At 41.9% G+C, this 24,386-nt stretch overlaps 1 protein-coding gene across 3 annotated transcripts in view; it reads left to right on the top strand.

Annotated features, from left to right (window-relative positions):
* Positions 1–1,365: 1,365 nt before the first annotated feature.
* Positions 1,366–24,386, top strand: part of dock10 (dedicator of cytokinesis 10) — a gene marked incomplete at its 5' end in the record, with an annotated part of 73,240 nt that continues 50,219 nt past the window's right edge. Inside the window, one exon of one of the 3 annotated variants that reach the window (XM_080460052.1) lies at positions 1,366–1,479. In XM_080460052.1, the coding sequence (XP_080316178.1) occupies positions 1,372–1,479 (108 nt within the window). Of the gene's footprint in view, positions 1,480–22,708; positions 23,211–24,386 lie in introns of those variants that run through there. The other 2 variants (XM_080460050.1, XM_080460047.1) reach the window with 2 other exon arrangements.

The raw sequence follows: 24,386 nt of genomic DNA, 5'->3' as shown, positions 1-24,386 counted from the left end.
GAGGTGGCACACGTTTGCAGGACCTCTGTAGAAATTAATGTCTCTGGATTTGTCAAGTTGAAGAGATTCCTAAAGGAAGTGACATGCTGAAACGTATGCCGGAGCTTCAAAATAAAAGCACAAACATTCTTAATTGCCAAAGCATCAACTCTGATTCTGTGAACCAAGTTCTCTCGCTCAAGGTATTTTGACTAAATCTGTCACAGTCACGGTGGGGGACGTCAACAGGTTCTTCTTGTGCATGTGTGCTTTCACCAGGTATCCTGGTTTTCTACCTCAGTAAACACATAGATGTTGAACTGACAGACTATCCATCGTGTGCAGTGGCTTTACTTATTGTCATCTGGTTCCCTATTTTTATATGTATTGTCTAATGAATATTGTGCATGATCTCAACACATCGTTTAGGTTTGACCATGGGGTATTTGTTTTTAAAGCAATAGTTAGATATCATTGAAAGTTTTGATTAAAGAAAACAATGTATCAAACTTGTTTAGGAAATTGAAACTGACCAATTAAAAATAAATCTTCAAATAGGCTAAACTGTCAGTGTGTCTTTAAAAAGAAAAAGCTTTGTCATTTGCCATATGATGGTGTCCTGCAGAGAATTTTTTATTTTTATTTTTATTTTTTTTTCCAGAAACGGTTGTTTAACTGTTGGTAAATGTTTCTTTTAACATGGAAATGAGAGAAACCAGAAAAATTGGTAAAATCTGGAAATGGACATATGATTATTTGCCTCACAGACGGTGAACCGGTTGAAAGACTTGTATTCCGACACTTGAAAATGTGCTGTACCCGTACGAAATCATATCCACTGGACCAATGCGTGGCTGGGTTCGAAGCCAAGTCTTTGTTTGGTGTACTTGATTTTTCCAGGGTACTCCAGTTTCCTCACAAATGGATGACTTAAAATTGCCTATAGCTGTGAATGTGTGTGTGATTCTCCTGTGAGGGGCTGGTGCTCATGGTGGCGTACTGCAAACCTGAGCTGGAAAAAGCAGTATGGACTATGAATGTAACAATAAAGTGGCACAAAAGTGACAACACAGGGTTCAATAAATAATATAACAGTAACAACACAGTGAAGAAGCAAAGTGTTGATCTCGGTTTAAAATAGACGCAAGTGATTTAATTTGAAAGCTTCATACAGAAGCAGTGTTGAGATTCCGGTGAGCTTGACGCACAATCTGCGCGTACAGGCAATACTCTGCGTGTGTGAACCCCACTACTGTGTGCAAAGACGCGTGCGCGCGCGTCAGCGAGAGCGTGTGCGTGCGTGTGTAAACACGGCTCCGGCGGACTGATGTTCGGAGGCTCGTGACTGCAGCAGAGAGTAAAAGCGGGTTGCTGGTGTGCGCAGATGTGGAGATGGCAGCCGAGTCCACCCGGAGATTCACCAAGAACCTGCTGAAACCGGGGAGCGCGGCGGAGATCCGGCAGACGGCGTGCAACGCGGTCAGACACTCCGCAGCGACGGTGAGTGGAGAGTACTACATAGATACTACTACACCCCGGTACCAGCAAACATGGTGGGAGAAAGCGCATCACCACCTGTCGGCCCTGGGAGCTTATTCCTCTACCTCTGACTTGGGTTTTGTCTCTGTATTTTACATTTTTCTTTTTGGACGCAACGTCGCAGACCTGGCATTGACATGCACCATTCATCTTTATTTCATTTTATTTTATTCTGTTGAATTGCATGTGGCTGAGCACCAGCGACACAGTGCAGCAATGCCGTGTCTGTCTATTGATCCTGCAGTGGGGAGGAATTCAACACGTTCTGAATTGGCCAAATTCTCCGCACAAGCACAATTTATGACCCTCGGGTATCGGTAACCCGCTTATTGGCTCCTAATGTGGGCTATAAAGTCGTAGCGCCCATCATATCCCCCCTGTGGGTTGGAGTTTATATCGTGGTGTGGCCGCGGTAAGTGAATGAAACGCAGTAAATAAAGCGATAGTAGGTTAGTGGGATGCGGCATGACACAGACAGCGGTTTGCATCTGCACAGACACACCGGGAAAGATGGAGGCGCAGGGAGGGTGGGGAGGAAAAGGGAGGCTCGATCCTTTTCGTTTGGCTTCATGCACGACTAATTATGATATCGGGCTATTTAGATAAGCGGTGAATGTGAAGGATGCTTCAGTGGGTGTGTCGGGCTTCAACATGGAGGGGCTGTGAATGACATGTTACATTGTGGGAGGAGGGGAGAACAGAGGGAAACCACAGGTCCACTCCACGCGCAAAAACGCACAGAAGAAGGATTTGTGTGCTGATGATGTCCTTTTTGATTCGTCTGGCCGGGTGGGGGGGGCAAACCCTCCACCTTGTGTGTGCATGTGTGCTCTCTGTGGAGATTAGCATAGAGAAAGGTCATTCCTCCTCTCCAGTGCTGCTGCTGCACAGCCTCCTCACTCTGGTGTTAGTATGTCAGTGGGACACAGGCACAACACAGCCTATAGGCACAATTGATTGGAATAAAGAGGGAAAATGTGATTTTGCTCGGCAGAGGATCAGAATAGGTTCACAATCAATGAAACTTGGCTTTTCTTTCCCCCTGTCGTCCGCCTCACTGGAAAGTCTAGGTTTATAGTAGCCAAATGACTTGTGCGAACAGGTTGAGAGTTATGTTTGGATCTCAATTTGTGTATGGACATAAATGCGTTCATCCTTATTTGTCTGTAAGTGCCAATTGTGTGTGCTTGGATTTGGGCGTACACACATTTGTATGCGCAGAGCAGAATTTGTGTTGATTTGCGTGATATCTTTGATGTGTGCACACATCAAAGATACACAACTGTGTGTTAGGGCTGTACAATATCTCTCCAATCTATTGTTGTCATGATATTAATATGCACATTACACAATTGCAAATGACTGACTGCACCTTTGAAGAAATGAAATTATGTTTCCATGCATTATTCCATTCAACTCAAAACCTCAGAATGTTAAATATGAAAAAAGATGTGATTAATGGGAAATTAGTTCGCAGAGGTCAGTCGAATAACCAATTAGAACATTTTAGTCTTTGACAAGCCTAATTTTATTTCTGGGGGCTTAGGGCAGGTGACAGGAGCACCAAATCGAGCAATAATCACCAACATTTATTTGCTTAAGTATTTCTATATGTTGCATATCATTATTGGATGTCACATATTCACCTGATATTGTGCAGCCTATAGCCTGTGTGCTTCTTCAAGCACCTTCAAATGTCTCGGTCCACCTCATATAGGTAGCTGGTGTCACTGATACTGATACAATACTCACATTTTGAACAAATAACGTGTGAGAGTAGCTGAAAGCTCAAGTATTTTACCTCAAACAGTTGCTGTCAAAAAGGCACCTGTGCAATCTGTATATTATGACGAGTGAGTGGTCATCCTACATCCGAACCGATCTCAGCTTCTGATATGACGATCATAAGTGCCAGCATATATAAATATATACAGGTGTATTACTGTCACTAATCACACATGAAAGACGTAGTTATACCAACCAGCAGAAAATCAGTAAAAAATGCCAAAAGCTTAACACTTAAAGTGGTTAAATCTATCCACAGATGCTGAAAGTAGGAATTTGTATAGAAAGAGTGGGGGTGCTGAACGTAAGAGTGAGCATGTGTGTAAATGTGCAGGTACTGCAGGCACAGGCTTAGGTTAAGTGGGTGTGTGAATGTCCAGCGGTGCTGTGTGCATGTGTGCAGACGTTTTTGTTAGTGAGAGTGTTAATGCACGGCCTTTGTTGGTGAAAGAAACCAGGTCAGCACAATCAGGGCCTATGGCATAACATTCAGTGAAGCGTGAGGCTCTTTCTCTTTCTCGCTAACCCCCCCACCTCTCTTTTTTTTTTTCATGGAAGCCAGTTGTATTCATTCAGCTAATGTCACCGCTGCTTCCTTGACTTCACTCCCCCTTTCTCACTGCTTCTATATTTGATATGCCTCTGACATTGTTGACGATCGGTGCAGTTCCTGTCTGTATGTGTGAGTGTGTGGCATATGTGATACCTGCTAAATCCCACAGGTACCTGCTCGGCATTCCTCTGATGAACTGCTCTTTCAGAGCATTTGCAGCTCACTGACTAACTCACTGTTTCTCAGAGTGGTCAGCCCACCCATCCTCAAATATGCAAGAAGCACAGAAGATGATACAAGAATGAAAAATGCATTAGTGGTTAAACCTTGTGGGGGGAAAAAGGGTAGTTTGTTGTTTCAGTGACTCTGGGATCCCTCACGTCTTTTCTGGGCCGCATTTTGCACTGGATGCATTATTATAACAGACACTCATTTATTTTCATAAATGAAAGTAAAGTTTTGTATTAAACACTCCTGATTTGTAGCTTTTCAAGCATTAATACATAAAGGAGTCTTCTGTATAGTAAATCAACATTGGCTGGCTTTTGGTGGGCGGCATGTTTACAATGCCTCTCAGCTAAAGTGAGCAGCAGAGTCGTGTAGACACAAGTGTCATTCTTCTTATGAGTCCGGCAGCCTGCTGGGATGAACCACATGTCGTACCATGCCTTCAGGATGCCAGCCACACTTGCCACACAGCCAGAGATCGGGGCCAACATGCCCAGCCTGGCATCTCACTGCTGCTCCGTGTTTGTTTGCCCGGTGGCGCAGGGTTGTTTGTATACCAGCGTAATCTCCCTTTGGCCATATTATACTCATACCAATCCACGGGTTGTCCAGTGTGAGTATTATAAAAGCCTAGTTCTGTCTTCGCTTTGGCAGGTAATGTTTATTCTTATCCTTGGCATCCCGTGTACCCGTATGGTACCACCAGCTTCAAGCCTCATTGCAAATTGGTATTTTGGGATGCCCACTTCCATTTTCTGGGTGTTGTCCAAGAATAGTGGTTGTTTAGTGAGAGAAGCTATAGGTCTCATGTGAAGGTATTGAATGCAAACAATCCTTAAAGTACATCAGTGGGTTTTTTTTTGTTGCCATAAATATACTGTATCTAAAAGACTTGTATTTTAATGTGCCACTTTACATTTTCGAATTATGAAAATGACCACAAAGCAACACATTGATTCCAGTTTTTCCAATATCTGTCAGATAATCTTATAGTATTCCATTTTATATCGTCAAGTGATTGGTAAAGTACTAAAATTAGTACTTGAATTTTGAATTTATTTGTTACTTCTGTAAAAAGAATAGTGTCGTTATTTTACTATTTTCTTAACCACAGTTCACAAGTAACTTCTGTGTTCATTTCAATTGTCTCTCTCATGTAGGATGTCTTGATCATATGTACATATTTGCCTTTCTGTGGCACATTGCCTGAGCTGTGAGCACTGCGTGGGATAGTGTAATGACCCATCCACTCATTAAAGTCTAGTTAGTTGGTAGTGAAATGGCGGAGGACACGCCTTATTTAGGCCTGTTTGAGTTAATGAGTCATCACTATATTCATGTATTTTAGACGACACGCATTCCTGTGAGGTAGATGCACCATTTTATTGCATAAATAACACCAGAGCTTCAACAGATTAATGAACTTATAAAATATTCTCAACACAGATAACTCGAAGTAATAATTGCGTAATTGTTGAGCAATCTATGCTCAAAGTAACGTCCCTAATCCATTTCTTTTATATGACTTGCTGTGACTGGATTACTTTGTGACATCTTTCCGCCGATGAATGTTTGAGTGTCAGTGAAAAGAGGACTTGTTGAACCAAGACTTGCTCAACAGCGCTGGGAAGGAGGGTGCCATCTGCTTGATTCACAGGTCACAGCCTGGTTTCTATGGCTGTATATGATGTGTTTCTGCAAACAGAAATGCTAAGTACCCCCAGGGTCCGAGGCACTGGCAGCACTGGACAGTATGTGTTGTGGTTTCAGCATCTTAAGAACCACTTGAAGGGGCACAGTATGATGGAGCAGAAGGATGAGTGTCGAGATGTCGCACATGGACTTGCTCTAGAGAACTTCAGAGTCAAACTGCCATAACTATTTTATAAAAGACCATTATCATATCCTTCTTTTTCTCCTTTCTTTTTCATTTAATTTCAGTTCGAGCAACATTTGAAAAGAAACTTTTAGTTCTCAAACCGAGCAGGAACAGAAAGAGATATAAAAAATATATAATCATTTTTCATCTGCGTGGTAAACAAGAACCTGCTGTATATGTGGGCAGATTGGTGAAAAGTCGATGTAGCACGGCTTGTGAATGGCTGAATACTACACAGAAAAAAAAAAATGCAGGACAAAGCCTTTTATAGGGCACTCATTGAAATACTTATAACTGAACATTTTAATCCTGATGTATTTGGAGGATTTTTCCAAGAATTTAAAGGTAGTCTTAATACCTACCGTTGTCTATATTGAATAAAATCTACTCATAAGTTTAAAACTGAATAAAATCACTGAGGTCTCACCATGTCCGGATTAACAAATTCTCTTTTTGAAACAAATGTCTGATTGGATTTCAGTGAAATAACATTATAATATGCCTTTGATTAAAAATACCCTAAATAGGACTTATTATATGCATTTTGCATCAGTTGAATGTACAGGGATTAAACGATGCCAAATCAAAAGGGCAAACATATACTGTGCAATGCAGAAAATGTCATGAAACCACATTCAGGAAATACTTCAAACCAATGTGTATCTTAATGTGCAGCATGGCTGTTGCAATCTTTGTTTCCAATTGCTAATTCTGCATTGACGAGAAGAACCTAGGAAGTTACCAAATATGGGCATGTGGAACTGACATGGTGATTTATTGCCTCTTTCCTGTCATTCGTATTTTGTAGCTTTAAGTGAGAAGTGAGGTGATTTTCAAGCAGTTTGTAAGTGCAATTCCGTAAATCTTATCATGTTTCCAGGTAAATTATGTGTTTACATACACTTTGATATATGTGTCCCGATTAGAATTTTCACCCCCCCCGAGCCTGATAATTACATCACATCAGATTAATTTTCTCTGCTTTTGTTTAATCATACGGTTGTCGGGGCCTTTTTCTCTGGCTTCGGGGTCCACACCAGTCATGTCCTGTATGAGAGATGCTCTTGTTCTTCCACTAAAATGCCATGACGGGGCCTGTCTGTTTGTCTGGGCAAAAAATTTGTGTCAGACTATGTGGAGTGCTCATTTGTCGGTGGGTGGGGGGGGTCACTCTTGGTAGTCGTATCTCAGTGATGTGTTGTGGGCGTGTGCTGTCAGTCTGACTCTGCTGTCTCTCCGTGATGCGCCATGTCGGCTGCCTGGGGTGCTTTGAGTGTGACTCCTGGTTTGAGGATTCACCCAGCATATATGCGTGGTAGCCTTGTGTCAGTGTCCTTGTGGTGGCTGTTGTTGCTCTAAACAACCAACCAGCCCTCTGTTTTCTCGGTGTAGCTGATTTAGACCTGTTTCAGCGTAGTTTATTATTACTGACTGTGTGACTCTGTTTTAGTCTTCAGTGTTACGTTGATTAGTCGCATGGCAGCAGTTAATATGACCATCTAATGTCTGCTAGTCAAACTGATGCAGCTGCAAATCAATGGGACCAGAAACTGGTTAGATTACATGTAATTACTCTTTCAACCGCCATGCTGCTGTAACCACGGTAACAGAGAAGGGTCAATTAGGATGGAATTCTAACAGGAAGCACTGCGATCGCTCCTCACATATCTCTGCTTTTTCCTTTCTACTTTATCTTATTTCATCTTGCGTGTCACTCTGTTCCCACGCGCTCTCATTTTCTAACGTATCTCATTAATTAATTTGTGTTGCCAGCGGCTCCCTGCACACGAGACTTACTCTTCTAATTGTATCTGTAACCCACGTCTTCCATCTGCTTACTGAACACCTACTCCATTACTTGTCACCTTTTGTGCGACTTTTCTTTTTTTTTTTTTTTTTTTTCTTCTTCTTTAATATTGTGAATCTGTTGCTTCTACAACAACACATCTGATCATAGATCAGCCATGTACTCTGAAGGAGTCTTTTACAGATCTTGACATTTTCGTCACTTGTCAGTCATGCCAGTCGAGAAATGAAGACTTTGATTGACTCACACTTTGAAAAACTCATTTCAGAGATTCAAGAGGGGAAAACCCAGAAAGAAAACGAGTTAGATTGAGAAGAAGTAGAGATTCAGTATCTCTGCGTTAACTCTCAGTGGTATTTAAACTGAAACTCAATTTCCATTGACTTGCTCTCTCCTCTGTCCTGCATATTTGTTACTGTGTTCAGCTTTTTGAGATTTAATTGTTTCTTCTTAGTTCCATGCTTTGTACTGTAAGTATTCATACGGTTGTCTGTATGAATTTGCTGTGAGCATGTTCTGCAGCAGTGGTTTTTGAATTGTGGGCCGATTGGTACCCACCCACAGTGTAGACCACATTACATCCCTTCACACTCTCACGCCAAGAAGTTATTTTTGGTTGAATGCCGGAATTAGGTCTGCACCACTGATCTGTGGACAAAAATATAGGTGTTCCAGTTAATCAGTTCTCAGAAGAGAAGAGCTGTGCTGTAGTTTCTATTCCTCAAAATGTTGATATTAAGAGGCACCACAATTAACCAGAAACCTTTTTCTTCTTGCCTTGTTACTCTTCAACCATGTACAGAGTACAGACCTTGGAGAGGACTATGCAGACGATGGTTTTGAGCCATTTCTTTTCTCAATAATAAATAAATAAAAAATAGAAGTGGTGGCATCAGCCATGTTTTATGGAGTGGACTACTCGGGCAGCAGCATTTCATCTGCTGACCGAAAGAGACTTGACAGCCTAATAGGCCAGCTCTGTCCTGGGGTGCCCCCTCGACTCAGTGGAGTGACAGAAGGATGATGGCTAAGCCGTCATCCATGATGGACAATGACTCACACCCCATGCAGGACACAATGACAACTCTGCAGAGCTCCTTCAGTGACGGACTGCGTCACCCAAGATTTATGAAGAAGAGGTACTGTAGGTTATTCCTCCCTGTCGGTACAATCAGCACCGCAACTAGCAGTCAACACATAATTGTGTAAATTTGAGCACGGCACTGTATATACTGTTCATATGTCTCCATTTATTTATCTTTAATATTCTATTGTTTATTATGCTGAATCCATCCATCCATTATTTTCCAGTTTTATTCATATAACACAATCTAAATAACACAAATCAGAAATATACAGGAAAAAAAACACCCAATCTCACTCACACGAGCAAGCTCTGGTGACAATAGAAAGGAAAAATAAATTTTTGAGGCGGCTTCTTTCTGTTTGCACTGGTTGGGATTAGAGGATAATGAGAGCGAAAAAGGATGGGATGGATTCAGAGTGCATCAAACAAACAAGTTCACTTCAAACAACAAGTGAATCCACTCGCTGCAGACTTGATGATGGAAAGATGCACAGATGACAGGAAGCTACAGAGTGAGAGGACAGGCAGGAGACTACAGGAGAGAGATACAGAATGTAATGCAAATGTGACATATGAAGGTATGGAGAGTGAGAGGAGGAGAGAACCATCGTGCAGTCTGAACCTGGAGCAACTTCACTATAAATGGTTCAGCTTTATCAAACAAGAGAGTGTTAAGCTTAATCTTAAAAGTACAGATCGTTTTAGCCTCCCTAACTGAAACTTTGAGCTGCTGAGAAGCCTGTTAAAGGAAATCTCTGCCTACTTCTTCTGTTCTGTGTTCTGGTAATATGAAATTGACAGATCTTTAAAATCGTCACCTTCTTAAAATAATTGCCTCAGTCATTGTTTTGAGAAAAAAGATTTTTTTTGCCTAAATCAACTCCTTATGTTGCTGCCCACCTCTGGTAAAATCACCAACATCCTCAGTTAAACAGATCATAATCTGTTATTATCTTGTTGAGTTAAATAATTAAGAAATATCATATATTCAACATATGGCTCAGTTTTTTGTGTTTCCTGAAAAACTTGAAAAAATGACTGAGGCGAGTATTTTAAGAAGGCGACGACATGTGATGAAACCCAGGTGTTAAGAGAAACTTTAAATTATATTTTAGATTTCACAGGAATGTTTCTAGTCAAACATCCAAGAGAATCAACATTGACCTCAACATGTTTTTGAGTCGAGGCGAGTTTAAATTTGGCCTTTCTTCAAGTGATTGATTATGTGTGTGTAAGTCACCCCTTGGGCTCAGTGTTGTATGACCTGCAGCACTGCAGCTGATGCGTCTGATGAATAATACCTCACATTGTGTGTGCAACGCTCGTCTCCACTTGATCGTGTCGCATTGTGCTCTATAGGTGCCGTTAAAATTTGACTCTTCATATCGTGCTCATGCTCCCTGGCGATGTGAGATATGTGACATGTGTCATACTCAACCTATCGCTGTTTCACAACTCAACGTGTGACATTTTCTGAGCTTTGCAGTTGTTCACTGCACCTCGGAACATCCTGAATCTGTATGTTCACATCATTGCAGATCAGTAGTTTCCTCTCTCACGTCCTCTTTTTCGCTGCACATATATTCCCATGCCTGTGCTCTGTTTTATCTACTCCTTTCTCCTGAATATAACAGATCCTGTCCTGCCAACGAGCTGAAATCCCACCAATGGGAACTACAGCTCATATAAGTGCAGTTTCTCAGTCATTTCAAGTCATTTAAATATTTATAAAACTTCGATTGTACTGCTTTCAGTTGTTAAAATGTGACCTTGAAGAGCCTCAAATGGGCGTGTAAAGCAAGAGTGTCAAACATTTTTTGCCAAGATAAAATTTGAAAGAAATATAATTGCAATTTCTTGCCTTTTGGTGCAGAAAACAACGATATGCCCAAAAAACACACCCTTCTTTTGCAGCATTTTCACAAGTTTAACCTGACAGTATAGTTTTGATGCTAATCCCATTTCATCAATGAGGTCCATGGTTTTCATTTCTGCATCTATGATCTCTTGGCATGGATCTTAGTGTATTATATCTGCTTCTCCTACACTTTAATCCCCAGTATATCAAATCAGAGGCAACTGTTACACTCTCATGAAAATAATCCACTCAGTACCTCTTCCCAAGGTACTATATACCTGTCAACGTAATTGCATGTGACCTCTGGATGGATGGTTTGTACTGTGGTTGTTCACGTTGTCTACATCCAACCTAAACTTCTATCTACATAAAATTTCAGATCTTTTATCGACCTGTTTCTCTGTCAAACCTCCTTTCCACCCTGTCTCTGCTTACCTCTGCCTCATTCATTTGTCTTCTCTTTATTCCCTTCTCTCCAAGGTTTTTTTTTTTTTTCCTTCGCATTTTATTTTTATTTTCACACCAAGTCACTAATTGCTTACACTTCCTTTCTACTTCTAAACCTTTCCTAAAATCAACTGGATTACATTCACTTTGTCCTTCAGTTCTCACTCCTTGTTATGTTGAGTGAGTCGTTCTACAGTCCCCAGTGTGTGTGTGTGTGTGTGCGCGCTAGAGAATAGAGAAAAGGATTAGAAGGGATGAATAGCTCTTTGACATTTGTTATGACTGAGCTGCAGCCGAATCAGCCGCGTTTGCCCACTAACAGTAGGAACGTGCACTGCCAGGCTTTGGTGTGTGTCCGTCCCAATATTCTCAATGACTCATTCAGAAAGGACAGAGGAATAAAAGCAGTGAGGGGGAAAAAAAAAAAAAAAAAAGCCAAGCCCGTCACTGTCACTATTGACACTGTCTCCTGCTGAATCCCCTCACTGTTTGAACTGTGCATGATGAGTGATCTCAGCAGTGCAGATGTTGTGTGTCGTCTTTCTTTTTATTGTATTGCGAAATGCATGTAGCCTTGAAATTGGCCACAGTTGAACTGTATTAGAAGGCGGAAAAAACGGATGTTTAGACTAAGTAGAAAAGCTGAGCGAGGAGAAAGTATGTGCCTGTGTGGAGGTCAGTGTTTGTAAGCGGTCACATGAGAGGAGGAGTGACATGGAGTGAGAGAGGTCCCCGGGGCTTCACGCATTGTGCCAGTGGACATTTACAATAGGCTCTTTGGAGAGGCTTCACAGCCAGTGAACTGCCCCATTTTGACAGAGCTGACCAGACTTTGCCTCAGTGAAGCTTAACTTTTATCCTCTCCCTCTCACTAAAGCTCTTCATCCAGCTTCACCGTCCTGCCCCGCACCTTAATAGACACCACCGTCTACTTCACCATCCAGGCTCTTTTCATACTCCCTGCAGAGGGGGGGGGGGCAGTGATGCAGAGGAGGTCCACTTCACATACTGGACTAAGAATAGTTCGGTGACTGTGCGAGTGAATTGCTCTGTTGTCTCTCTCCCTCATACTGCATTCCAGAGTAGGAGGCCTGAATATGCTAGTGCCATTACCACCCGACCCCTGTGCCCTGCTGCCCTTACACTGCTGTATCGCCACGCACACACTGGAAGAAACTGACATACACACTGTGGATGTACAGAGATACATGATGCGGACTTCCCCACAATTTACTATATTTATTCTCGAGACTGCAGGAAGGGACAGTGCATGAAAGTAATCTAATTAAAAAACAAACTGGGGATTTATATAGAGTGTGTCAGATGTTTCCATGTAGGCATCATTTAAATCTATAAACTGTAAAACATAGCTGTGTTTTTATCTATTACAATAGATGAATCCATTAATGGCTTTTTGCTTTGTTCTACTTTATATGTCTCACTGTGTCCTGTCAGCTTTAATCAACAAAACTGGCCCTCAATTTAACTTATGCTCAAAACTGGGCTACACAGTGGTGTAGTGGTAACTGCTCTTGTGTCATAGCAAGAATATCCTCATTTCAAGTCTGTATGTGTGTGTGTTGATTTAGGATTCAAATTTATTGTTAATACACATGTTCAAGTACAGTGGAACGAAAAGTCATTTGGCATCTAATCGAGAAGTGCAATGTCATTCTCAAGTCAGCTGGTTTTGGTCCTGATCTGCCTGAAGTGATGGACTGACATGTACAGGGTGTTCAATGCTTTCACCCATAGTTGGCTGAGTTCAGCTCCACACTGAGTTCAGTAATACAGTATAGAAGGTAGGTTGGATAGTGTTACTTTCTCAGTTCACTCCTGTGACCGGTTGCAGCATCAGATTCCTGCTGGAGAGGAAATGTACAGTTCCAACATATGGCTGCTTGCAACATCGTCTTCTCCTCTCTGGTGCATTGTCCTTTTTAGTTCTGCTTCTATTGTGTTCGCAAAATACGATTTGACGATGACACATGGGAGTGTCACTCTGTCATTTGCCTTGCACGAATCATGATGAAATAATGAATTTACCATGATTAAAATTGTCATGTCAGTTCATAAAATCTGAAGACATACTGTAAGAGAGTTTTCACTGTGGAGAAATTAAGATATCCAAAGTTTTAAAAAGCATCAGTGAATGTTTTTTCCTCCATCGCCATACAGTGACATGTCTTGGATCCAAGTGTGTGGATGCTGATCTGAAAAAACTGAAGGATTGGTGTTTTGTCTTTTTCCATTTTAGATTTCCAGCCTTTCTAGGAGTCGGCGCTTGACTCACCATTTGGGTCTCCCTTTGTATGTTTTGCATGCCTCAAATGTCAACTCGAGAGCTGAAAGCGAATCTGCAAAAGAAATAGGGGGAAGAGAGAGCATGGGGCAAACGGGGGAGACGAGGAGGGATTTGGATGGGGGGAGTGGGCTGAGGGAAGGGGAAAAGGTAGGAGAAGATAATACACATGACCATACATGAGGAAAAGTACTTAGAACAGCTGTGTCCTCAGTCTAAACTGGGACCTTAGGGAGAGGGAGCAGTGCTGAGTGGGCGTCTGGTAGATTGTTAGCGCTGGTATAAAGGTCACACAGAGGTTACATGTAGGCTTTGTGTAGGTGTCATATGTAGGCGTTACAGCTGGATGATTAATTGCAAACGAGCAACTCAAGTCGAGTTTTTTCATTGCAATAAATGTGAATATTGGCGGTTGCCATTTGATGTATTTTTTACTAATCACCTTGGAATGAATCTGATATTATTGTTTATATTGTCCTTAACAGTAGTAGCTGATTGCCACAGTATCTGTTGTACTGGTATGCGTTCTTGGAGTTACTGCTTAAAAGTAAACATTGGAGTCTGATTCAGGATGAATATTCAGGTTCAGAGTAAGGACACATTTCTCTAGCTGACACAGTTACAGGAAACAGAAATCATTAGGGATAATTGCTTGAGGAATAGGTACGATTTCATAGTGTCAGTGGCCAAGGCGTGTAGTTTTAAGGTTTCGAGTGGCTCCTAGTTTGATTTGGCTCACGGTCGCCTTGTTGGCTTGAGACCTTCTTACCTGAACAGGAAACAGAGGAGGCCTCACAGCTGTGTAAATGGTGCAGATTAGAGCACAAAGAAACCAAAGTTACACAGCAATACTAAGGGATTAATCATGTGCACTGTGCGAGAATGGCATTTGTTATGGTGCAGTACGTCTCTAGCCAGCATTATCAGGTTCTGATGAACAGATTAGCCTTGGCGTAGCCTCCTCTGTGAGCAGTAAAAGGTCCTATTTCTGTTTCCAATTATTGTTCACTCTGTTGGAAGGAAAAACACAACCAAAGGAAAAGCTTGCTTGTTTTGGTTACTCCTCATAGCACTAAACTTATCTTTAGCCGGGACAGCGTATCGGCTTAAAATTGCATTATTACCTGTGTTGTTCATGTTAACTATATAGGATGAGTCAAGTGCAGATGGATGATATCCCCAAGGGAATCAATAAAGTAACTTACTTTCTCTAAACATACAGTGTACTCCTGTTTCCCCCAAAAAAGTTGTGCCTCCTCAAAGATGAATATTATCATAAAAATCTTTTACCGGAATCCAGTGACCTCTGCTGTCTGTGCTTTAATGCTGAGGCCTGGGATGGGATAGGATTTGAGGGGAGGGGAGGGGACGACAGCAGGGAGATGTGGAGAGATGCCATGTGGGAGAATGAATTAATGAGGCCCCAGCGCTGTGACAGTAGCTGTGTGTTTGACTGTTGCCTCTACAGCACGGCAGTGGAGTAATACCCCGCTTTGCACATCTTGCAAGCCAGATTTTTCTTTCCTTATCTGCTCTCCAGAGACAGAGAATTATTGTAATGAGGCAGGTCAGAGACCAGGTATTAACTGTGTTATTGTTGGTACTTTTACCTCCATTGCTTTCCAGATAAGGGAAGTAGTTCACAAAGTGGGTAAAGGAATAACACTTATAAGATCACAGTGTTTGAATGGTGTTTGACTCTACTTTATACAGTAAACATATGTTCACTAAGGGTTTCTTCTGTTGTCAGAGCTGATTAGAACTCAAGATAAATCAGGATGATTTACTAGGAATTTGGCTGTGCCAGGCACAGTAGCCCATTTACATGTTTTATGACACCAAAAACTAAGCAAATATTGCTACCCGACCAGAATTCACCTTTTTTCGTTGGGCAGGTGTGAAAGCTCATCTCCAGTCTGGTACAGCCCAAACCAGCCAAATCTATTGGATCAGATTCCCTGACGATCTTGGAATGAAAACACCAAGAGATTAGCAGCCTTTCTTTCCAGTTAATTGTTTTATTGTTTTATTCACAGATCTTGTGAAATAATAACTAATATTGGTGTCTGTGGCACAGCCTCCTCCATTGGTGTGTGAGTGTGTGAATGTGACTAACATTGTAAAGCAGTTTGGGTTCAATCAGTTGAAAAGTGTTATATACGTAAATGAACTCTATTTATTTGAACTGCATTTATTTAATAAGACGGTGCACGTCTTTCATATTTCAAACTCAGTCATTTGCATTTGCAGAGCGTTGATCCATCATGCATACATGTATTATGTATTACAGTTAATTCAGTCCGTGATATTTATATTGTATATTTGGATATTGCAATATGTATTGCTGCTATAGTTAGAAGTTAAATGTAGACATTTTAAGGGTATATTTATATCTTGCAGTTGCATCCTGGTGGTGCAACAGGTTAAGTGTTTACCTTGAGTTCGTGGAGACCTGGGAATGAATCAAACAGGAATGCCATCTGGCAAATAAACTAGTCTTTGGTGCAAGTTGCGATGAGTTGCTGTGTAAAAAGGAGCAGCCGCTGCCAGATGGACTTTTCAGTGCTATCATTATACTGGTATGTCTCAATTTAAATCATATTATCCTGTTTGTGGCCCCTCAATGAGTTTAACAGCCCTGATCTTAAGATTTCTTCGTCTCAGCCCCCAAACACTCTCCCATTATTACCTTGTTGTTCTGTCAGGCAAATACAGCTGCATTCATAAACTTTGTTTTATATCCTTTTTGTCTTTCCTTCCTCTGGAATGAAGTTCAACTATTCCGTAAAAGGGAGAGCGCCACCGTTTTAAGATCATAACACAAATACCTGGTCAATAAGATTTATGTTCATTTGATTTCAGAAAGGAAGTGTGTGCCCCCCCCCTTCCTGGCAGTTTACTCCTCTACCCCAGAACTACCCCTCTCCCTTTTTATTCATCTTATCTCCCTCCTCCAACATCCCCTCCTGCCTCGGGACTTCAGTTCTCAGTTTAAGACATTTTAATAGTTTCCTTTTCTAAACAATCTGGCTGCCAGAGTACCAGATAGCATCGCTGCCATGGAGCGCCTCCTAGAGGTGATTCATTAAAGATGAAGCGCTTCACCGAGGAGTGGCTGGGGGCGACACTGTGACGCTCACTCTCCCTCCTCTCCTCGTTCACACAGGCTGTGGTGCTGAGATGTCGGCACTAGATGGCATTGGCAGTGTGCTGCAGCTTTGAACTCTGCTCTTCCTGTTATCTCAAGAGAAACTCTGTCAGACATTACCCGTTGTCTTCCTGTCTTGTCTACAACGTCTTATTCAGAGCACGATGACACTTAAGTGGATTACTGTGATTTCTCACTTTGAGCTCTTTGATCCATAATTGTGTTTGAACATTTTTCCCCACATTAACTCTGCTCTTTTAAAGAGGTGATAGACCCATAAGATAATAAAGTTCCAAATTGTTAATGGAACCTCTTTGAACTTATTTCTGTTTTTATGTTAACCAGACACATAAAAGGCTTGTATACAATCAGTATAATAGAAGTGACAGTTCTCCAAGTTTCCAAGATATCTTGAGGGATCCTGACACTGGCACCCGCTCTGGGATTTCTACCTATGCCTCCCCAGTGTCTTATAAAGGAGGTCAAAACTTGGTCTAATTTGTAATGTGACTTTCAAAGGAAAAACATGCTGGAAATTAATGAGATTTGTTAATAACCTGTTCAGATTGTCAAACAAGGGTCAAAATAGTTTTCAAGCACTTTGTGGATGCACCTGCTGCACAGGAGTCTGGCACCATAATTTATACAGCAGCAAGGCATGTGGCTATTGTATCAGGTGAAACAAAACAAGCTCAGATTACAGCTACTCTGCCTTCCTGTTTGTGACTTTGATGGCATTCTGTGGTGAAGCATCTGCACACAGAGGTTTTTACCAACACATCAGGGTGACTTTGAGACAATAATATCAGTGCCGGTGTGACAATGTTATTGAGTTTCTCATAGTATAAGCAATAGTAAAGGCAAATACATGAATATGTAGCTCATAAATCATAATGTACACATATCCATGAGCTGTGTTTAACACAAATTGAAATTAGATGTGTTATGAAGTCAGATCTTATATAATGCTTTATCCAGAGTTGTGAGGGAGTTGGAGCCAATCAAATCTAACGCTGGGTGAAGGACCATGGGGCAAACACAGAGAAACAGGCAACCACACACACACGCACACACACTCATACCTCAGTGTGAGACAGTCTAACTGAAAGTCACCAGTTAACCACAATTGAAAAAGAGCATTGGAACTGCTCACGTGGTTGAAAAAGTGCTACATACTGTAAGTGAAGCCCATTTACTCTTTACCTAGAGAAAAGCCATGCGTCTACAGGGAGAACGTGCAAGCCCCAAGCTGAACTAGAACTGGGGAGGAATGCCAAACACTACACCACTTTGCAGCCCTATATTCACTTCTTGATGAGGTCAAACTATCATAAAGTCTCTCAGAAAACTTGCTTTTGGTGGATAGTGGTTATCCAGAGGTAAGACATTGAAGAGAATCTGGCTTAGAACTCACAATCCACTGTGGCAACCCTAGAAGGGTGCAGGCACAAGACGATCATCATCATCATCAATGTCTGTAAGGAAATTTAATTTATCATTCACCAGTCTTTTAAGGAGGGAAATTTAACCTTTTCCTTCATTTGTTGGTTTGATGGTCTCTGTTCAAGTAAGCTCCAGGGGTATTCAGGTCCTGCAAAGAGACTCATGTTCCCTGTAGGAAGGGAAAGTTGTCCAAGAAACTTTCAACTTTTAAACAGGACCACATCCTTTCTTCCAAATTCACTTAATTTCCCTCCGTCTATCAACTTTTTTGCAGCACATTTGCTCTTTCCGCTGCATGTTGGAAGCTGTGCGGGTACAAGTAATGTATTCTGCACCTTGAATGTTCCTCTGTCCACGCACTGATCAATCATGCTCTTTGTATCCTGTAGTTTCTTTTATTTTAACCTATATTTTTTTCCTGAATATGCCCTTATTGGGATTATTTTGTTATCAGGGTTTGACTTAAAAATATTTTGAAAAACTAATTTCTGACATTTTCTACAGTTTTATTCATTTCCTCAGTATGGGTTCCAAAGTTTCTCCTCCTCTCAGACATGCTGTGAAAGAATTGTTGGAGTCATGCAGCCAGAAAGAGGTTGACCTCGTGTCCCTCTCCTTGCTCTGCGAGTGCCAGGGGGCTGAGACTTTGTCTGCTGAGAGCCCGCCCCCCTTTGAGTGACAGCATCCTTCCTGTTGTGGTCACCATGGGAACGGGCGAGTGTTTTCCCAAGTAAACTCTGTGAAACTCTGCACCACATCAAAAGCCACTGCTATGAGTCAGCCTCCATCCCTACAGGGAGCCCAACTATAGCAGAGCTAACTGCTTACAAGGCAGTGTGCAGCACACTTAATGGACTGTGGTTTCCGACTTGGTCTCGTTGGATGAGGCATTTGAAGTTAGTAAAATGCCCTATGTTTGCATTTTGCCTGAATTGTTAACCTGCATGCATATGTAGCATGCAAATATGCATTTAATCACCAATGAAACTAGTGTACAAACCATGTAAATTGTCACATTTAGCACTGTTTAGTAAGTAGTTCTGCCTGGAAGAGAGAATTATTAAGAGTGAGGCTCCACAGCTGGAAAACATTAACTCTGCAAATGATGGCAGCACACTGCCCTATACACCCTGATGATGTCATCTTTTACAGAGGTTCAGACTTACAGACAGCTTAACCCCCGGTCACACACAAGCAAGCATATTTTAAAACACATGTTACCGGGCATATTCTCGCTTCCATTTAAAACAAAAGGACAGACCTTTAAAAAGTGTTTTCCTTGAGTGTTTTCCACTGCCCAAGCAGGTCAGCCATAAAGACAGTGTGAAGATAATGCTTAGTAATGTAGGAGAGAATCTGGTAGCGTGTGTGTACCCAGAAGAAAAGTTTTTAAAGCTGACCACAGCAACCGTTCAATGCATTTCCCTTGCCTCATCATATCCTGCTCCTCTCCACTATTACTGTTCAATCAAGCCTTAATATTGCTCCAAATGACAACATTCAGTTAAATTGAGTATTTCTATGTCGCCTTAAATAAGTGAATAGAATACAATAAATAAAAAAAAATGCCTGTGTATGTAAACAGTATGAAGTCAGGTGGAGTGAATGCAATAATAGTACAATATCAAGATAGTTGTGTAACATGAGGACTTGACTAGGGACTTGAGGGCATGTTTGTGTGGGCATATTTGCATGACAAGACCATTGTGGAGGCCTGGCATGCAAACAAAGCCCATCTCTGTGATTTCTGTGTGTAAGAGCTGCTGCTATAAGGCATGTTGCACTGAAGAGCCTTCAGTGAGAGGCAGTGGATTTGGAAGCAGGCGGGCGGGTGACTGTGGGTGCCGTTAATGTTTCTCTGTCTCTCCACGTGGAATGCCACATGCACTGTCATCTCGCTCTCCTGTTAGTATTTGCACAGTGTGTGGGAGAGGAACTACAATTCCACATGTGCACACTTTTTGTGCGTCTTTGTTGCTTGTTTGTGTGAGTTGTGCTGTTTATATTTAGCTATGTAAGGCATTACAATAATGAACACTTATGTGGGTGGTGGGTGTGGTTTTCTGCCACACTGACACAGACACTAATGACCATAATCATGACCTAACAACATCACCATGGTTACCTCCTTCTCTGCAGGGATCTAAGAGTGTGGCCTTTGGATACTATCCACATACTGTTGTGCTAAAATATTATGTTCAGTCGGGGGACATGTAAACTGATCTCAATTAATGCTTTATACATAAAACAGTCTTAACTTGTTGTTAATGCTTGCCCATAAATCTAGTGGTCTGATTTAGGGCTTATCTATTCAAAGATATAAAGATATAGACACACTGTTTCCAACCTTGGTAATATACTAGAACCATCCCAATTCTTGGCAGTATTGATTTAACAAGGGGCCGAAAATGTTCCTTAGAGATTTTGCTTTCAGCATCCCACTTCACAAGGTTACTCTTTTGGACTGAACTATTTTTGCTATGGAGGTCTTTTGAGTCCAATCAACTTATCATCAAATGTTTGATGGTTGGAGCTTTTTGACATGGTGCAGTATCCTGTTGGTAGTAACTGTCAGAGGATGGTACAGTATCGTCAGAAAGGCATGGACATGGTCAGGAACAATACTCAGGTCAGCTGTGAAGGCCAAACAATGCTAAATTCACATTCAGGGCCCCAAAATGTGCCAAGGAAATGTCCTCACACACAGCAGCAATCTGAACAAGGCAGGATGAATCCATGCTTTCATGTTGTTTCTGCAAAATTTTAAACCTCTGAAGGCGAGACATCAGGTCTCATCCAACATTTGATCAATCTTCTGATATCCAGTTTTGGTGAGCCTTTGTGAACTGTGACCTCAGTTTCCTGTTCTGGGCTGAAGGAAGTGATACCTGGTGTGGTCTTATGCTGCTGTAGACCATCTATGATGCCAGTTGTGAATGTAGAAATAAAGAAACTAGCTTCAATTTTACCACAATGTCATACAAAAGTACGATCATTAAACTATTTCAGTGAGTAAAGTTAGTTTTACTTCCTCATTATCAGCATCGTTGGTTATGTTGACAGTCACTGACTGCATGAGGCTGGGAGGATGTCTTTTAGCTGTACTTGATGATTGATAGATTTCTCAGTCTGTCACTATGGGTCTGCTATTTCTGTCTAAAACAAATGTCAAGATGGCCGACAACAGTGAAAACAGAATCACTGCCGCATGTTTCATTTTTATTAGCATTTCGTTGACAGGATGGTGTGATTTACTGGGTGGGACGGGGCCTATACCCCTCATCTTGTATTTGTATTCCTCGTCAGTAAAGTTATTTTTTTGCAATGTATTTAAATCTATGTCATATTCACAAGGACTGAAGCTTCTTCACAAGCAGACTGGACAGTATAATGTCTAATAAATGTAAGTTAAAATCTTGGCAACAAACATGCATTGTTAGAGTAAGCCATTCAAGTAACACTTAAACTCACACGCAGACATACTTTGCCTTTTTTGTGCAAAATTCTTACTTTTTAAGATTAAATACATAAACAGCTGCTTGGATCCAAGTATACAAGAAAACCTGTGAAGAGTCTGGCACATTTATATATGAATCCCCACAGCCATTGTTGTTTGGAGGATGTTCGTTATTTTAATCATGATTACTTCTCCAAACTGACAGAAAATGGAGCCCTCCTCTCTGAAACATCTGGATTTGTCATAAGTTGCCCTACGAGTAGGAATACCGTGTCTCTAAAACCTATATTTTGGTTTTCCGCCGGTTCAACAAGTACAACTGGCAAGGAAAATAAAGACGTTTTATTCTAAGAGGATTTTCAAATAGCTGCAAAACACATGAAAACCATTTTGTTCTTAGAGGGCAATTTCATTCCAATTCAGCCACACACAGTGAAAATGAAACATGAAAAATAAAATATAACCACATGTCTCAGTGACATGAGAAAAATTAGCTTCATCCCAGGCATCAGAAGTGATGTCATGGAATTTTAATCTAGGAATTTTTCACTCGATGTCCTGCTGCTTTTTTTCAAGTTCAGCACCGAGGAAAGGGGAATTTCACATGTTGCCTCTGCAGTTGTTAAAAACTCTGCATGTGTGCTTCATCTGTAAAGCCACCCACTCGCCACTTTCCATCCACCTCTGCGCAGTAACCCTTCTCTCACTACTCCCAGACACTCTCCCATACAGCGTCACACACTCTGCCAACCTCCATGAAATTACTGACACACACACACACACACACACACACACACACACACTGCAATCACTACATTCAGCATCAGTTTATTTTACCCAATCAGCCAGAATGCATGATAGCGCTTTAGGCTGTTTTCAATGTACAAACCACAATAGCACAAACACAACCAGCAGAACTCTGATTTTGTCTGCTTTAATTGAGAAAGAGACCGAGACAGGGAGAGAGAGAGAGAGAAAGAATGGACATCAGAAATGATGTATATGTTTTTGTGCGTCTGCCCTACGCTGTGTGTGTGTCAATGTGTGTGTGTATCGCAGCTGGTTCTGGTCAGCTGATTGCTATTGGAGGCTACGATTTGCTGAATGAGCTGGGCTGAACCATGCACAGCTGCAGTCAGTGTGTGTGTGTGTGTGTGTGTGTGTGTGTGTGTGTGTGTGTACTGGAGGAAGAGAGAGAGAGAGAGAGAGATGTAAGGCTGCCAGTGTGTGAGCTCAGCAGCAGCAGCAACATTAGGGGCTGCAGACTGGAGCAGAGCAGTTGTGCAAAGCGTGTGAAGCTGGACTGGTGAAAGTGAAACTGGAGGTAAATCCAGGACACTGGGAGCAGGATGGAGCCTTAGTTCTCACACTCGGCTTCAACAGAGCACTGCACCACTGGCTGGACCAGAGGGGCGAAACTCGACTGTGTCATCAGGCCAGGCCGCTGAGCTCAGACAGAGCAGGGACCTCAGCTCAGGTGACACTTCATACTGCTGGACGGGATCTAGCTGGACTGGGAGTCGCTGACAGCAGTGGATTATGGGTTGTTCGGCCAGTGTGGTCTTGCTGCTGCGCTCGGTGGGCGGGGCCGACTGTGGACACATGTGTTCGCGACAGGACCAGATGTCGCTGGATGCTGCAACGCCCACCCTAGAGGGTTACACTTCCACCGCCTCACCTCTGACCATCATTGTAATGGTAACCAGCACAAGTCCCTGTTACCTTCTGAATGCATGTGTGCCCAGGTAGCAGGAGCCTCCAACAGTGTCCAACGGTTCTGATGAGTCTGGGAGTTCTGAAGTCCAATTGCTTGTGGGAGAAAAGCAGATGTATGTTTATGTGGGGGTCACATGTTGATGTAGTGTTTAGTACTCTCACCTAACAAGTCAGTGTTCTAACTGTTTGTGTGTGACAGCTTTTCCAACTGCTATAATCCATTTTCCTCCCACAGTCCAAAAATCATGTGTTTTGGGTTGATTGACTCCAAATTACCTGTAGATGTGAATAAGAGTGTGTGTGACTGTCTCTCTCTTTGTTTTAGCCGTGTGATCTACTGTTGACATGTCCAGAGTGTGTCCTGCCTTCACCCCTGGTCAGCTACGATCAGCTGCACCTTTGACTATTTTAATGCAAGCTGCATGTTTAAAACCAGTTTAACAAGTTTGAAGCAATAACTTTAACTGAGCGTGAATCTGTCTTTCTTCATTTTCCCAACGTTTTCAATTCTCCTTATGCAGCAGTTCTACTTTTTAATTCCATGTTCCTGAGGTTGATGTATGATCCGTGATCGATGCCGGGTTGTTTCCCCTCACTGCTGAGAAGCAGAAGGACGGAAATGAAAGGAGGAGAGTCGGGGGGGATGGTGGGGTCAGACATGAGGAATCTACTTTCTGTGGGAAAAATCTGCTTTCTCTGCATATGGCTGACAGGGAACGCGATAAAAATAGCCACTTAAACAGAACCATTACTGAGATGATGGATTAAAGCTGTTTGACTGATTGAATGACTGAATGCATAAAAGGCTGATTAATCGAGTAAAGGAACTGATGAATAAGTTGCATATAAGTGTGTTTCTTCATACTGACTTTAATCTTCAGCATTAGTTCTACATGTTGGACATGTGTTTGGTGTGTGTATCATCAAGTCTTACCCACAATTATCTTCCCAGAAAAGTCCCAGTTTCTGTAAGCCCGGCGGAAAAATGTTCGAGTTTTGGCAGTGGTGTAGTCTGTACGGTCGCCGCTTAGGCTTTCTTTCCTTCTTTCCCTCTATCGCTCCCTGTCGCCATAAACCCTGTATAATTTGGAGCCTGTTTTCAGAATGGTTGTAAACAAAATCCTGGATACCTGCAGACTCTGTTACAATAAATAAACC

Source organism: Lipophrys pholis (genome assembly GCF_963383615.2).
Source record: "Lipophrys pholis genome assembly, chromosome: 3".
NCBI lineage: Eukaryota > Metazoa > Chordata > Actinopteri > Blenniiformes > Blenniidae > Lipophrys > Lipophrys pholis.
Note: the sequence above shows the minus strand (reverse complement) of the source record. Positions and strands in the feature narration are given on the sequence as shown.